Consider the following 15,508-nt stretch of genomic DNA (forward strand, 5'->3'; position numbering starts at 1 on the left):
AGAATACTGATTTTGTGTGATTTTTGCCTTGAATATAATTTTGTTAGCACATTTCCTTCTAATTCATTATTTATTTGTATTAAACAGGTTTTTCCAGGTCACAGGGACCTGTATCATGTTTAACTTTCAGGCAAGGGAGTTCAGAACTCTTTTCAGGTTCATATGATCGAACAATTAAGATATGGAATGCGGAGGATAGAACTTACATAAATGCATCTAGGGTACAAATTTAGTTTGATCCTGCACTTCTTAGTTGAACAATCTCTTTGAGTGGTTTGTGTTTCAAAGTGTTGATCATTTTAAATTTCCAATCATGTAAATCATTCACTTGTCTAAAAGTAGTGGTCACTTATCATATGATGAAGCCTAATGTCTTTTTGTTCGGAAAGTTCTGGTGGTTAATCCTTGTACGAACCATATAAAGTATTGACGATTGAATCTACTTGTTGTTCTGGTGGTTGATCATTTTAAATTTCCTTAAAGCCTCAAATTGATTTTATTCTTGGATAAGAAATTGATATAAATATTGATAGAGATATATGAGTATGGTAATATATATTAGGCCAATATTGATGTTTTTTTTAAATCTATTATAACTACTCACACTGATATCAGTGTGTATTGTAATATGACTCACAGATATCAGTGTGAATAAAGAAATTTATTCACACTGAAAACTTGTTGGACAAATTGAGCATGGTCATGGATATTCATGGGGCCCACGTCAACAACTCACACGGACTTTAAATCCGTGTCTAATAGCTATTAGCCCTCCTCCAAAGTACACTGATAGATATTCCGTATGCGCACCGTATTTAATAGCTTTCCGACACTGACATCCGTGTGAAATACCTTCAATTCTCACTGATTAAAATCAGTGTGAGAACTCTTTTTACTAGTAGTGTTAAAAGAACTCATCTACACAAAATTTCTCCCTATAACTCCCCACTTTATTTGTCCATACATGTAGTGGGTGGTGGTTGATAGTTTATGTTATTTAAAGACTTATGGACGTAAGTTTACATGATCATATATTATAAGACTCATACAGTCATACTCGATCCAAATGCATGCAGCCCTATCGAAAACCATATAAGTTTCAAAATTAAATGGTCTTCCATTTTCTCCTATCTACACAACAATCGTAGCTATTATATATCCAGAACGATATGCGTCTTCTTGAACCTCTATTCCTGATTATCCGAGTGTAACTTCATCAGCCCTTCAATATTGTGCTCTTCGGATTCTATTTTCTTTAAAATGTTACATGGTGAAGCATGTCCGCACTTGACATCTAAGTGAGGACCTTTGGTATGATTTTTACCAATTTTTACGCCTTGTGGAGGAATACAGATCTAATAATGAGTGGACTAAGGTAACCCTAACTAAACTAGGACGACAGAATTGCCTCATTTTCTTCATGCACTCAAGTGTAAGCGCTATGTGCGTTGATCAGGTTTGGCATCACAAGATGTTACGAGGAAGCTCATTTTGATACTCTTGGGGAATCACTAACAATGAGTGTGAAGAGTTCTTTACCAGGGTAGCATGCAATATGAATACCACCAAGATAACTCCACCAAGTCTTGATGATTTTTCAACTATCCTCAAGCTAGATGGTTGAATGTCATTTTCCCTTAAGATGCTTTATTAGTGTTCCCGTTCTTGGTTGTAAGGGTCGGTAATGGGCCCGCTCATTACTACTGGGCTCAGCCCGGGCCTCAACTATTTTTTTTCTTCAAATTTACGGGCTGGGTTGGGTTTGTTATATTTATGTGTAATATTTGTTAAGAAAAAATAGGATATGATAATTATTAAACTAAATATAATACAAAAAAGAAATATAACTAAATAATTTAATGTATATGTTTATATAACAAATAAATACATATAAAATTATTAATTTAAAAAATGAATAGCCTTATGGGCTCCAACGGGCCAGACATAGGTTTTGAACTTTCGGCCTCTACCCAACCTAATACTCATAAGGTCAGAATTTGACTAGACTTTTGATCGGGCCGGGCCTTGGCCCATTGGGCCTCTGGGCAGCCCATTGGACTTTTATGCCGGGCCAAATGATGACCATGTTTGCAATATACAGATATCAGTTGAATTCCTCAGTACCCTTTTACTGATATCGTCAATAGAGGTCTTCAGGTTGGATGACTAAGCCAATTCTACCAAATTCTTCAATTGCCATTAAATAAATTTGATACCTACATAGTAAATAGACCATGAGCAGTAAAAGGCCAGACCTCTATACATGCATGGCTGTCAAAATTATCAGTTAGGGTCTTACGGACAAATTATAATCTCGGACATGGATTAGGGTTAGATCTTAAGAACATATGACAGTATATTACGACCTCAGATTACTCAGAATGTCATGTTCTTTCATAAGTTCGATGGATGCTATACTCAACTGCTTATTTTGTGAATGCCTGTGCAGCTACTGGAATGACGTACAAATTTGGAGATCATATTACGAGTGAAATGACCTAAATATTACGACTGTTTTATCTATTTTCTTTCGTTTTTATCCCTTATGCATTACCTACTCAACTGCTAATTTATCCTAGCTCAGACTAAATTTAACCATTAAGACATGAGGTTGAAAGTTGAAACTATATAGAGTCCATCATCCCGAAGGCAAATTCGATCATTTAAGTCGTCGCTTTCTAAATTCATGTTATATTGTTATTGTTAATCATCAAACGGCTAGCAAGGTCTTGTTTCGTCCATATGGCAGAAAAAATAGTGTTTCTGCTTAATGCCTGAGCTGCATTAGGTCTTCTTCAAATTTTTCGGCAAATGTAGTAAGACTGCATGCAAGTGTGTTTTTTTTTTTTTGGCTCCTTCTCTTTGATTAAAAGGGATTTTCCATCAATCAAGACTCCTTGAAGAGTTGAATGCAGTTACGTACACTGCAACAGGGAGGAACAAAGAATGGAAATAGTACTGTTACTTAGACATCACAAAACATTAGATCACCACACTATTTGCTACACAAAAATAATTGGAAAATAGATTATATTTAGTACTTAAAAAAACAAAATCAGGGAGAGAGAGAGAGAGAGGTATCAAAATTTATCAAGGGAAAATAACATTTAGGTTGGTAAGAATAACCAAAGTAAAAGAAAAGGCCAATTACACCTGAGAAAGAAAAAGAAAAAAAAAAGACGTGAAAGCTTAGCTAGAACAAAGCAGTTTCTTCTGGGACATGCTACAAAAACAAAAGCAAGCCAAATTCTAAAGCTCACTGAGTGTAAGAAAATAAAAAGAAACAGAAGCACCAGGTTCTGTATATATACTTGCCTTCTTGAATTTAATTCCCAGCTGCCGACATATGCTGATCTCTTTACTCATATCCTGTTTATATACTTTACTTGCGTGTAAATATATCCCTCTACCTTTTTTATTAGCTCACTATAAAAAGAGCAAGTGCAGACTCAGCTCCTGACCGAAGGTCCCCAGCTATATTTGGTATCAACTATCAACCTAGCTAATATTTGCATCAGAGTTTCTAAGATTGGTTGTATATTTGGAGAACTCGTTGCATGGATAAGGTACGCCTTTCTGGACTTACTCTCTGTACATTATTCAGTTTAAGTGTTTAACTACAAGGGGCGGTTCATGTCAATTGGTGCTGATGTGTTTTTTCTTACCAATATATGTAGCTTAATCTCAAATTTATGTAATTTAGTCATGCATCTTTTCCCGAATATCGATACATATATGCATGTTGGGTTTTATGCAGCAGGTTACTTATCGAGATTCAAGAATGCAACCACCTTGCATGATAAGTATATTATATATGTAGTCCCTATATTTAAGGTGGTTTCCTCACTCATTATTAAATAATTATATTTACGGATTTAGTCCTATTTTTCGTAACTTTTTAGTGAAAATTAAACAAGATTCCCAAGTATGACCCAAAATCTTAAATATTAGTACAAGCTGCACAACCCTCTAAACTCAAAGTCTCCATTCTCAAATTCTCGATACCCATGATAGATAAAAATCTTACAACGGTTGATAGATAATAAACCTGATTCTCTCTAAACATAATAAAAATTATAATATAACATATCAATCAGATGCTCCACTCCATGATACCAACGTTCGATCTTTACTATAATGCGAAGTCCTCTTTTGAGTTCTGGTCTAAGCTTTACCAGTTTTTCAAAATACCGAATAACTCCATCTGTAATCAATGGGTAGCTTCGGCTAGCTACGCTCTCTGTGTCGGCCTCCCTACAACCGGCTCGTATCGTCTCATCGACCAACTCATGGTTGTTTCCTACGTATAGGACTTATATCTCTCCTACGGTGTGTTCTTTTCCCAAGGATATATTTTGAAATTTACCGTGCGATCACTTATTTGAAAATATCGTGATATCGGTACATTGTTGTTGAGGGGAATTGAATCTCTGATCACATAATTACACACATAATGACTTAGCCATCTCAACTAAGTCTATCAATTATTTTTATTATGCATTTCTATGATATATATTTTCCTTACTAATTTGATAAATGTCTAGTCTCAACTAAGTTCACTACTTTTCTTTTCGTTCCTTTAATTAATTAACTACAAGTAAGTTATTAGCTAAATTTTCAAATTATTTTCTTTATTTTTTTTAGTACGAAGTCAAGACAAATTTTATTCAGTAAGAGTACAAAGATAATTTACCCATAAGAACTAACAATAAGAGCCATCCCAAATGACCTCCAAACCTAGAAGCAACTATGTTTACAAAGCCAAAAGTACACCTACATGCCATTTTGAATACTGTTTATAAGAATTTTATTTTAGTGCTTAGTAAGACTTTGAAGATTGAATAAATGGTATAACCAAATCTCCTAAACACGGTGACCGAACTCAATGTATCCTAGGGCTGTAAACGGTTCCAAAACAGCTAAAAATAGGTGGAACCGTAAACCGAACAGTGTTAGTTAAACGGTTCGGTTCTTGTATTTTTCAGAATAGGAACCGTTTGGTTCGGTTCTTAACGGTTCCATGACGGTTCCGGTCCCAAAACGGTTCCAAAAAAACATTGTCTTAAATTCAAGACTGATGTTAGTTTGAGCATATCATACTTATATCTGGTGACAAGAAATGAGGAAAGATTGATAATTCGAGACAAGATAATTCCAAACCAGGGCATAGTCTCTGTCCTCTTCAAATGGAGTATAACTAGTACTTTAGTTTAAAACAATTTCTCCCTTTTGCAAACGGTTCCGGTCCCAAAACGATTCCAAACGGTTCCTATGCATTTTAGATTTTAGAACCGAACCGAACCGAACTGTTTTAAAAACGGTTCGGTTCCAACGGTTCCTTCAGGAACCGGAACCGATTAACAGCCCTAATGTATCCAACTTAGTAGTGGAAGAATAGATCTTCTTGACTACTAGTTTTGCCTGCACTAGGCCATCGAAAAGCCCAAGTCATGCAGATCTAAAGTTGATTAGTCATAGCCAGCTCAACAACTCCTACTGAAGCCCAAGCCATAGACGAACGCTCTATGGAACATCCATTTTCTTTTGCCGACGTCTGCTTTGACTCACCGGAGAGCAACACCATCAACTATAATGACTCCTCTCGGTTGGACAAGAAACCTTGTCTGCAACATCAACAATTATGCAATCTAGGCGAGAAATCCAACTCCATATGTTGGGAGACATTTGTCATCATCGACCACATCGAGATATGAAACTCGATCATCACTTCCACAGATCGAGGCTCTGCCATTAACCATCCTCGACCTCCACCAAACCCCTGACCTAGATAGGCTCAACTTGAAATTGACACTACCTACCCATGAATCAGCAATCAGATCCTCCGTCCAAATCCAAGTAGTAGGAAATCCAGGATTAAACGAGGCAAATGATCCATCCCCGACGTCCCCGCTGCCACCTGGAACAAGATTGGCACCTTCGGTAGCAAGCCAAATCTTGTCAATGTTCGAAACCGGCCAAATCATAAAAGATGTAATTAATTGTCACACCACTACTATTTTCTTTTATTTTTCTTAAACTCTTTCTCCACTTACCTACCATCGTATAGATTAATGATGAACTTATATGGGGAAAATTCAACCATGCATTATCCACTATATTCCTTTCAGTTTAAACAAAATTCAACTAGTCAGGCGTCACAATATTATTAGAATTTTCGCTAAATGCATATGTTAAAATATTTTTTAGCACTCCCCTTACGTCCTATCGAATATTTAAAGTAATAAATATAATAAATATTTTTAAAAATATTTTATAATTGATGAATTAATTACCGAATTTGTAACACGGTTATTTTCACTAGAATTATTTATAAGATGCTCAACTTCTATAACATATCAATAACGAAAACCATAAATAGCTTAACGTAACCTATGAATACCTTCATCTTCACTAAATTTTGATTAAAATTAATACCATTATTTCATTGATTCTTGCAATGTCGGAAACAATTTGTAATGGTTGTTGTCATTACATCAACATTCTAAGTCGAATCGGTGAATTTAATAGTAATCATCAAATTTTTTTTAGGATTTGTCACTTCTACGTTGTAGCCCTCTAAGACATTAGACCTAAAATGAAGTCCATTATAAAATTGTAGTTCTCAACATGGTTGATTTTTTATATTAGAGGTGGTAAGTGGGCCAAAAAGCCTGGGTCTGACCCGTTAAAAGTTGTCTGGCACGTCCCGAGTCCGTTAATGACCCGCCCGGATCAAGTCTGTTATTATAATGGGCCGGGCTGAGCTAAGATATAAGCTTCTATGGGCCAGGCTCAGTCCGAACTCTTTTTGAGCTCGACACAGTCTGAACTCGATAAATAATTGGGTCGGTCCGAGCACGGTACGAGCATGATTTTGGCTTGTTTGCCACCTCTACAAAAGTATAAACAGCTTGTAAGAGAGCTTCCACATCCGAAAGACTCGCTCCATACCAACTATAGGTTATACCAGTATTATGGGCCATCCTACCCATCTTACGAGCAACAAAATTAGATTCCCTAATAACATGAGTGAAAAAAGAAAAAGGAGTAGCCAAAGACACCTAAATATCCCCTACCACTAAACCAAAATCAGAATCATCACTACCAGAAGCAACTGTCGCCGGAACCAGCTGCAAACAATCAGACTAAAAAATAATAGGAGCCAGACCATTCTCGAACGCAAAGGAACTAACCAATCTACCTGCCATAGCCTCCACCATCGTTGGTGAAGTAATATAATCAAGCTGAGAACTCATACCCCCACAATGACACCTGAGGAATCTCTAATCTCCACACCCACGCCCCCCTTGTCTACAGGTAGAGTCAAAAGCACCGTCCAAGTTAGCCTTAAGCAAACCAATAGGAGGAGGAACCCAAGGCGTTCACAAACAAATTTGCTTTGTTTTAGTCCGCCAAACTGACTGCAACAAAGATGCATAAGAACGAATCTTATAATGCACCTGGGCTAAGGTAGACCGCTTATCTTTCCATAATCTTTGGTTTCTCTCCTTCCATACCGACCCTCTCGGGTCAACTATTAGCAGTAATAAAATCACTAACCATGATGAATCTAGAACTCAACCGAGAAACCGATATGAAATTCCTGGGCCTGGGTAACCAGAGAGCTTCCCAAGTGTGCATTTGACTACCAGTACCAATCTGCCACCGAGTACCATCAACCAAAAAATCCTTAGCCTCAAAAATACTTTTCCAACAAGCAGAGGAACGAATTGGAGATGGAGCATTACAGAAATCTATATTTGGAAATCAACCAGAGAAGTAGGATTCGTCACCTCCAACCATGTGAGCCAACAAAACTAGCATACAAATCTCTGAAACTCATTTTTCTCTCCTCCTTAGGACGACAAAGTTTGTTCCAGCGTCGGTAAACGTTAAGCACCCAACACCACTAATGTATGAGGTGTGACTGTTACAAAGCAAAATATAAACGAAAGCACTTCCTCCTAGGCTCTTCTTCCAGACTCGACACAATCTTGATACTTTTTAAAACAAAATAGAGATGGGTTGGTGAGCTTAACTTGTTTTCCTCAAATCCAATCCAGCTCTCTCTTTAATATATACTGACTTGAACCTAATCTGATATCCTTCCTCTGTCTTGTCGCTAATCTCCACTGCCATTTCTCCACCGCAGACCTCCTTCCTCTCAGCGAAATCGACAACTCCGAGAAAATGGAGAGATACCAGAATATATCCATTTAACCGTTTCACTCTTACCTCAGACCAAGTTAACTTTTGACTTCTCCTGATTAAACTAGGAGAAGGATAATTTGACCAAAATATTTGTCATGTTTTTGTATTTGAGTCGTTTATTTGGCCCACACTTCTTGTGATACAAATTAGGATTACTTCATCATTCAAGACGTGGAACACAAATTTGACACTACTATATCAGATACTTGGATATCCGTTTTAGAGGAGTCGAGGCAGCAGTTGGTGATGTGGTAGTGCACGACATCTGATGTTTATTATTTATCGTTCGAGTTCGCTACAAGAATGCACCAATTCATATTGATGGTATCCTGTCTTTTCTTAATCTCTATTTCTCATTGTTATCTTGCTGGGTGCACTGTTCATCTAAGTCTCATAGCACCACCTTCCATAATTTTGTTTAAATGAGTTGTTCTTATTGTTAAACTTTATCCCATTTTACCATTTTTTGACGATAAATCAAAAAACTTATGTGGCATGAATAGCCATTATATACCTCTCTGCTGATAACGACATCAGGCAAGAGATTATGAGTCTTTCGAGTTGGATGATTAATACATCGTTTGCTTGTTTATTAATTTGGGATCACCGCAATTACTACATGTTTCAAGACTCCAAGACTTGATTGTTATCCTCTGATTAAAATTTTAAAAATTGTTAAAAATGACTTAGGAACCCAAATTAATCATCTAAAATCCCTGAATAATTCACTTGAAAATCAAATGAGTTTTTCCTAAGAGAGAGTTCAAACACAATTTTTATTCGATGTTCATGGGTTTGGAGTGTTGCTACTATAAGAAGAAAACCGTTGTATCCTGAGAGACGTTTGTCACTTATATTCTTTTACAACGCGCACCGGTGGGGAGGCAAATTCATCTTAAGGACATAGAACCAAATTCTAGACTTTACCATAATATTGAAGGTTTTTCTAATTTTTATGGACTTCATTTTGATTGCTTTTCTATGCATAATTGAATTCTTTATATCCTTTAAAATTTAGCAATTAGACAATATATTTTACCAATATAAAGAAAATAGATTACTCGATTGGCTCAATTAGTTATAGAGGTTTAATTCTTGTTCATGCATCTATATTAAATTAGTTGTCAATTGCATGCAGACAAAAGAAGAAACATTAGAAATGGAGCCGCTTCAGCATTTTAGTCATGAACATCCATTGTTGTTCAAGGGAGAAGCCCCACAAAAAAATATTGAAGCATCAGGTGATCCACCAGTTTTATGCTCTGCATGTGACGATCCAGTGCTTGGTCCTAACTATAGTTGTCCCCAATGTTCTATCCACCATGAGTTTATACTCCATCAGTCGTGTGCACAACTACCCATAGAGATCCTCAAGCACCCGATGCACACTGAGCATCCACTCGTTCTAATCACAAGCAAGTCAAGAAGATATAGTCGGTATGTATGTGATATTTGTCGCGTTGGTTTCAACAGTTTCTCTTACACATGTTCTAAATGCCTCTTCGACATTGACATCAAATGTGCCTCCAACTTCAGTAGCACAAATAGCATACTACATTTCAGTCACAAGCACATATTGAACTTAACTGATAAGCCATCTAGAGGTCGTCCACCAGTTTCTTGTATTGGCTGCCTCGAGCAAGTGACTGGTCCCAGCTATATTTGCAGAAGAATTGCCAATAGGGATAATAGTTGCTCTATTCATCTACATAAATCGTGCGCAGAGCTCCCACGTGAGATCCGACACTCAATGCACCGTCAGCACTCGCTTATGCTTAATCTCCGTGGAGCAGAAGAATGCGATTGCGATGCTTGTGACAAAGATTGCAGCAGCAGATTTACTTACAGTTGTTTTCAATGTGACTTCAACCTTCACCTCAAATGTGCTTCTGATTGGAAAGAGTTTCAACATTTCAATCATGATCATCCATTGTTGTTCAACAAACATGAAGCATCGAGTCAACCAGCTTTATGCTCTGCATGTGAGGATCCAGTACTTGGTCCCAACTACAGTTGCGATCAACGTTGTGATTTCATTCTCCACAAGTCATGTGCAAAGCTACCCAGAGAGATCCTCCAGCATCCGATGCATGATAAACATCCACTTCTTCTTCTCACAGCAAAATCCAGAAGCTATAGTATGTTTGCATGTGATATTTGCCGCAAAAGCTTTAAGAGTTTCTCGTACACCTGTTCTGAATGTCGCTTCGACATTGACATCAAATGTGCCTCCAATTTCAAAAGCATGGGTTGTCTGCTACATTTTAGTCACAAGCACATATTGACCTTGACTCATAATTTATCTGAGGGTGGCCCACCAGTCTCTTGCAATGGGTGCCTAGAGCAAGTGCTCGGTCCTGGCTACATTTGCAAAAGGAATTCGTTGAGGGATAGTAGCTGCTCCATTGTTCTACATCAGTCATGTGCAGAGCTACCTCCTGAAATCAACCACCCGATGCACCAACACTTACTTAAGATCAACCAAAATGGAGCACAAGAATGCGTTTGTCATGCTTGTGACCAAGATTGCAGTAGCAGATTTACATATAATTGTTTCCAATGTGACTTCAAACTTCACCTCAAGTGTGCTGCTGATTGTAAAGGCTTTCAACATTTCAATCATGAGCATCCATTACTGTTCCACAAACATGAAGCGTCAGGTAAACCAACTTTATGCTCTGCGTGTGAGGATCCGATACTCGGTCCAAATTACAGTTGCAACCAATGTTTTAAGTTCAATCTCCATCAATCATGTGCACAGCTACCCAGAGAGATCCTCCAACATGAAATGCACAATAAGCATCCGCTTCTTCTAATCACAAGCAAATCAAGAAGCTACAGTTGGTATGCATGCGATGTTTGTCGCAAAAGCTCCAGGGGCTTCTCTTACACATGTTCTGAATGCCACTTCGACATTGACGTCAAATGTGCCTCTAATTTCAGAAACATAGATTGCATACTACATTTCAGTCACAAGCACGTACTGAACTTAACTGATAAGCCATCTACAGGTCGTCCACCAGTCTCTTGTATTGGTTGCCTAGAGCAAGTGCTTGGTCCCAGCTACATTTGCAAAAGAAGCTTAGGTAGGGAAAGAAGCTGCTCCATTCATCTGCATAAATCATGCGCAGAGCTACCTCTTAAAATCCAGCACCCGATGCACCGCCGACACTCACTCATTCTCCACCTTAATGGAAGACGAGAATGTCATTGTGATCTCTGTGACCAAGACTGTAGCCGCAGATTCAACTACAGCTGTTTTCAATGTGACTTCAACATCGATCTCAAATGTGCTTCTGAGAAAGGCTTCACACATTTTAGTCACGAACATCCACTAATGTTCAAGAGGGGAAATAAAGCAAACGAATATACCGGTCCACTAGTTGTATGCGATGGATGCCAAGATCCAATACTCGGACCTAGTTACACATGCATTAGTACATACCGACGTCGCAGATGTTGCTTCAATCTCCATAAATCATGTGCAGAGTTACACAGGGAGATCCAACACCCAGTGCACCGTCAACACCCACTTTCTCTCCACAATTCAGTTCAGAATATCAAAGTACGTTGCTTGTGTAATGCTTGCAACCGGCCTTGCATCTATCGCTACCATTGTTCCAAATGTGACTTCAACCTTCACCTGAAATGTGCCTCCAATTGGCAGAACATTATTGGAAATGCCTCTCACGAGCATCAGTTCATTGTCCCACCCCTGGAATTGGCTGACCTCCACATCAACTGTCACATTTGTGGTGACTACTGGAGTGGCAGCGCCTACTATATTTGTAGCATCTGCCAGCTCTTGGTCCATAGAGAATGTGCTTCATTACCACGTGACATTAAAATGTCCAGGCACCAACATCACCTCAAGTTAACCTGGTTTCTTGAAGACATATACCCTAAGGATGATCAACTTTGTGGAGTCTGCAACACAACTGTTGAAAAATCTCGTGCTGTTTATTATTGTCATGAATGTTATGGCTATGTTTCTCACACTACATGCATGATAATGGAGTATTTTCGGGAGGAAGAAAACCCAAACAGGTTCTCTGGTGATGATGATGAGTTTGATGATGCAGAGCAAATAGAACACTTTAGTCATCCACATTTACTACTTGCGAATGATCAGCATGAGGTGGCCAAAGATCAGACAATGACTTGTGAAGGTTGCATTCGACCCATCAATATTACTGAAACTTTTTACGGTTGTACCAAACAGGAACAGTCATGCCATTTCTTTCTCCATGATATATGTGCTCGATTACCGACAAAGATGTTCATCCCACTCCTTCACACACATGTATTCACACTCCTTTCTCGGGCTCCTTCTTTTGACGGCGTGTTTCAATGTTATATGTGTGGTATTTTTAACCAGGGCTTTGTATACAGTTGTCAAGAATGTGCCTCTCCAGCAAGCGAAAATCTTTTCTACCTTGACCTTGAGTGCAGTACTTATTGGAGAAATAAGACTCTTAAACACGAGTCTCATCCTCACCAGCTCCATCTTTATACAGAATGGGAGGACTTCTATTGTAGGGGTTGTCGTTCCAAGATCTTTTTCTGCTTTAGTTGTAAGAAATGCAACTTTCACCTTTGTATTTCGTGTGTTAAGTTACCTCTTACTGCTGGGCACCGATACGATAATCATCCTCTCAAGCTCACTTATGCTAGTCCTGAACACGAGAAAGGTCAATACTATTGTGAAATTTGTGAAGGGAAAAGGGATCCAGAACATTGGTTCTACCTGTGCAGACACTGTGACTTTGATTGTCATCCTCATTGCATTCTAGGGAGGTATCCGCAAGTTAAACTAGGCATCACTTACAAGCATGATGCTCATGCAGAACACCATGTCACTCTTGTTAGCAAGTGGCCCAGCCCCATTCAATTTGATAAGAGATACATCATTCTTCCTTGTGAGAAATGTGGTATGGCTTGCAAAGGATTGGTCTTTGAATGCAAAGTGTGCAATATAAACTTTCACCGAGATGGCTTCTGTGGGATAGATTTGGAAAGTTTACAATCGTCTGTTCGAATCGAAGAGCTCAGTTAAGTGTTCTTTAAATTTTTAAAGTTACTCATTATGTTTTTGTGTATTTGGTATTGTGTGAGATTCAGTTTATCATTTGGAGAAGGTGCATGTGAATGCATACATCTGTCTCATATCGTTTTCTTTTGGACATCCATCTTACTTTGTATGTTGAACATCTGTATGCCCTTGAATTTTTCAATTACCTAATAAGGTTCAGCTCATGTTATCCATTCTATTCACGTGCACCCACATTCTTCTTGTAGACTTGTAGTACAAAATTCAAGTTTCATTTTCTGAAAAACACAGTAACACAGTTATAGCCAATTAATAAAAGAAATGGAAATTCACACTGGCAAACTTTTAAGAATTAATTTCATTAACTCCCATAAACTTTAGAAGTAAAATCATTGCAATCCTTAAAATTTTATTATAATCAATTTCCTCTTATATTTTTAATAGATATCAAAAAATGTACAAAATTCAGATTTTTATATGGACTATATGGTTAATAGTGGCGTAGCCATAAATCATAACTAGGAGGGTCAATATATCAACACTAATTACACTAAGTATTAATGTTTCAGATAATGCATGTTAACCAATATAATTTTTTAAGGAACTAATTTGTTGCTTTTCTCTTACGATATTTTCGAATAAATCTTGTGAATTCCATGTTTTCAAATATGAAAGTATCGATCAACTTCATGGAGAAGAGCGAACCAAAATTGTATATATAGACATAAACTTTATGTAAATATGAGAAAACAATTGGTTATTGATTAGGAAAATATGCTAAAAAAAGGGGGCGTAAGAGACTTGAAAATTTGTCCAAATGTGAAATTAATTGGAGAAGCAAATATAATACTGAAAGTAAAGATGTGGACGGATCAATTAAAATCACTTTCCATTGTTGTTGGACGGATCAATTCTACTGATATGATCACCTGCTCTAACTAATCACCTATTTGTACGACATACTTTGACAATCTCAACCGAGTTAATTGACCCTTGCCGCCCTAGTGTGGTTACGCCCATGCTCGTTAATGATGTTATGAAACCTAATTTCAAAGTTTCAATATTGTTATAATTTGTAAAATTGCTGGGATTTATGTTTTGGTCTTGCATATATGATTTGAATTCTTGTTTTCATAGGATTTTTTAATCAAATTTTAACCGATTATAATCAGAATCAGAGAGAAAATCTAAATGTTGTCTTTTTCTGACATCCATTCAAAGTTTAAGGAAGAAAATGTTTAAAAAGTTTAAGATGTGGACTGATTTTGCATTTATGGTTTTGAGAGTAAACTAAAATTAATTCGTACAAATTTGAGAATTTGTTGAAGGAAAAACACGTTATGTGCATTTATCAATGTAACAGACGAGAGGTGATTAAGTGATTAGCATTCAATAGTTATTGTGTAACGTTTAGTCATTATTATCATCTTAATGTATGATATAATTAACATCGTAATATTCTCCCTATATAAAGGGATTATGCAATAAGATGAGTAGATCAATTCCATATTTCAAATAACATGTTATTAGCACTTCGCTTTATCTTTGAGTTTTTCGGCAAAAAGAGAAAAAAAAAAAAAAACCTAGATCGCCGCTGAATCCTTTCCTCCGGCGAAAGAAGTGAAGAAAAAAATCTTTATTTAACTTGGGCACCCAAATTTCCACTCTAGGGACCTAAACCAACCGGTGTTGATCTACATGGCTACCATTTTCTCTGATTTACCTTCGTCTGGCTTGCCCAGACCAGCGACGCTAGCTGCCTCCTCTCGCCGCAGCCCCACGCATTCATGGCTACCCTCACGTCACTAGCAACGCATCTAAGCGCCGCCGAGACCTTAACCCGCCGACGAAGGACCAGACTTCCTCAATCCAAAACCATCAACCCGACTGTGGTCCGGATTTTTGAAGCTTGTCAACCTTTCCCGACGCCACCCTAACAAGATTGTTTTCTCGGATTATCCAGACGATCCAACCGGCCAAGCCCATCGAGGACAACCCTTCTTGTTCAGGATCATGGATGTCATCCCAAAGCTAGACCCTCCGCCTTGCAGCCCAGATCTCCGACGTCCGATGGATCTCGACGACGGCGTCTCAAAACGGTTGTTTTCCAACCCAGAATCAGCGGCTACAGTTTTTTGCTTGACCGAAATTTGTCGGATCCGACCCGATGTAATCTCGATATGGCCACCTCCGACTGGATCTACACGCCCTCACCAAGAAATTGTTTTGTACCTAAGGTGAATTAGA

At 37.9% G+C, this 15,508-nt stretch overlaps 2 protein-coding genes across 2 annotated transcripts; both read left to right on the forward strand.

Moving 5' to 3' along the window:
• The first annotated feature begins 9,355 nt into the window (after nt 1-9,355).
• Nucleotides 9,356-10,998, forward strand: LOC126792188 (uncharacterized). The gene is made up of 2 exons (XM_050518661.1): nt 9,356-10,871; nt 10,973-10,998. Exons 1-2 carry the CDS (start codon nt 9,371-9,373, stop codon nt 10,996-10,998), a joined length of 1,527 nt encoding a protein of 508 aa, XP_050374618.1. The 5' UTR covers nt 9,356-9,370.
• Nucleotides 10,999-11,343: 345 nt separating this feature from the next.
• LOC126792189 (uncharacterized) lies at nt 11,344-13,267 on the forward strand. Its single transcript, XM_050518662.1, has one exon. The coding sequence runs from the start codon at nt 11,369-11,371 to the stop codon at nt 13,265-13,267; it is 1,899 nt and encodes a 632-aa protein (XP_050374619.1). The 5' UTR covers nt 11,344-11,368.
• The last annotated feature ends 2,241 nt before the right edge of the window (nt 13,268-15,508 follow it).

This window comes from Argentina anserina, chromosome 4, assembly GCF_933775445.1.
Source record: "Argentina anserina chromosome 4, drPotAnse1.1, whole genome shotgun sequence".
NCBI classification, from domain to species: domain Eukaryota; kingdom Viridiplantae; phylum Streptophyta; class Magnoliopsida; order Rosales; family Rosaceae; genus Argentina; species Argentina anserina.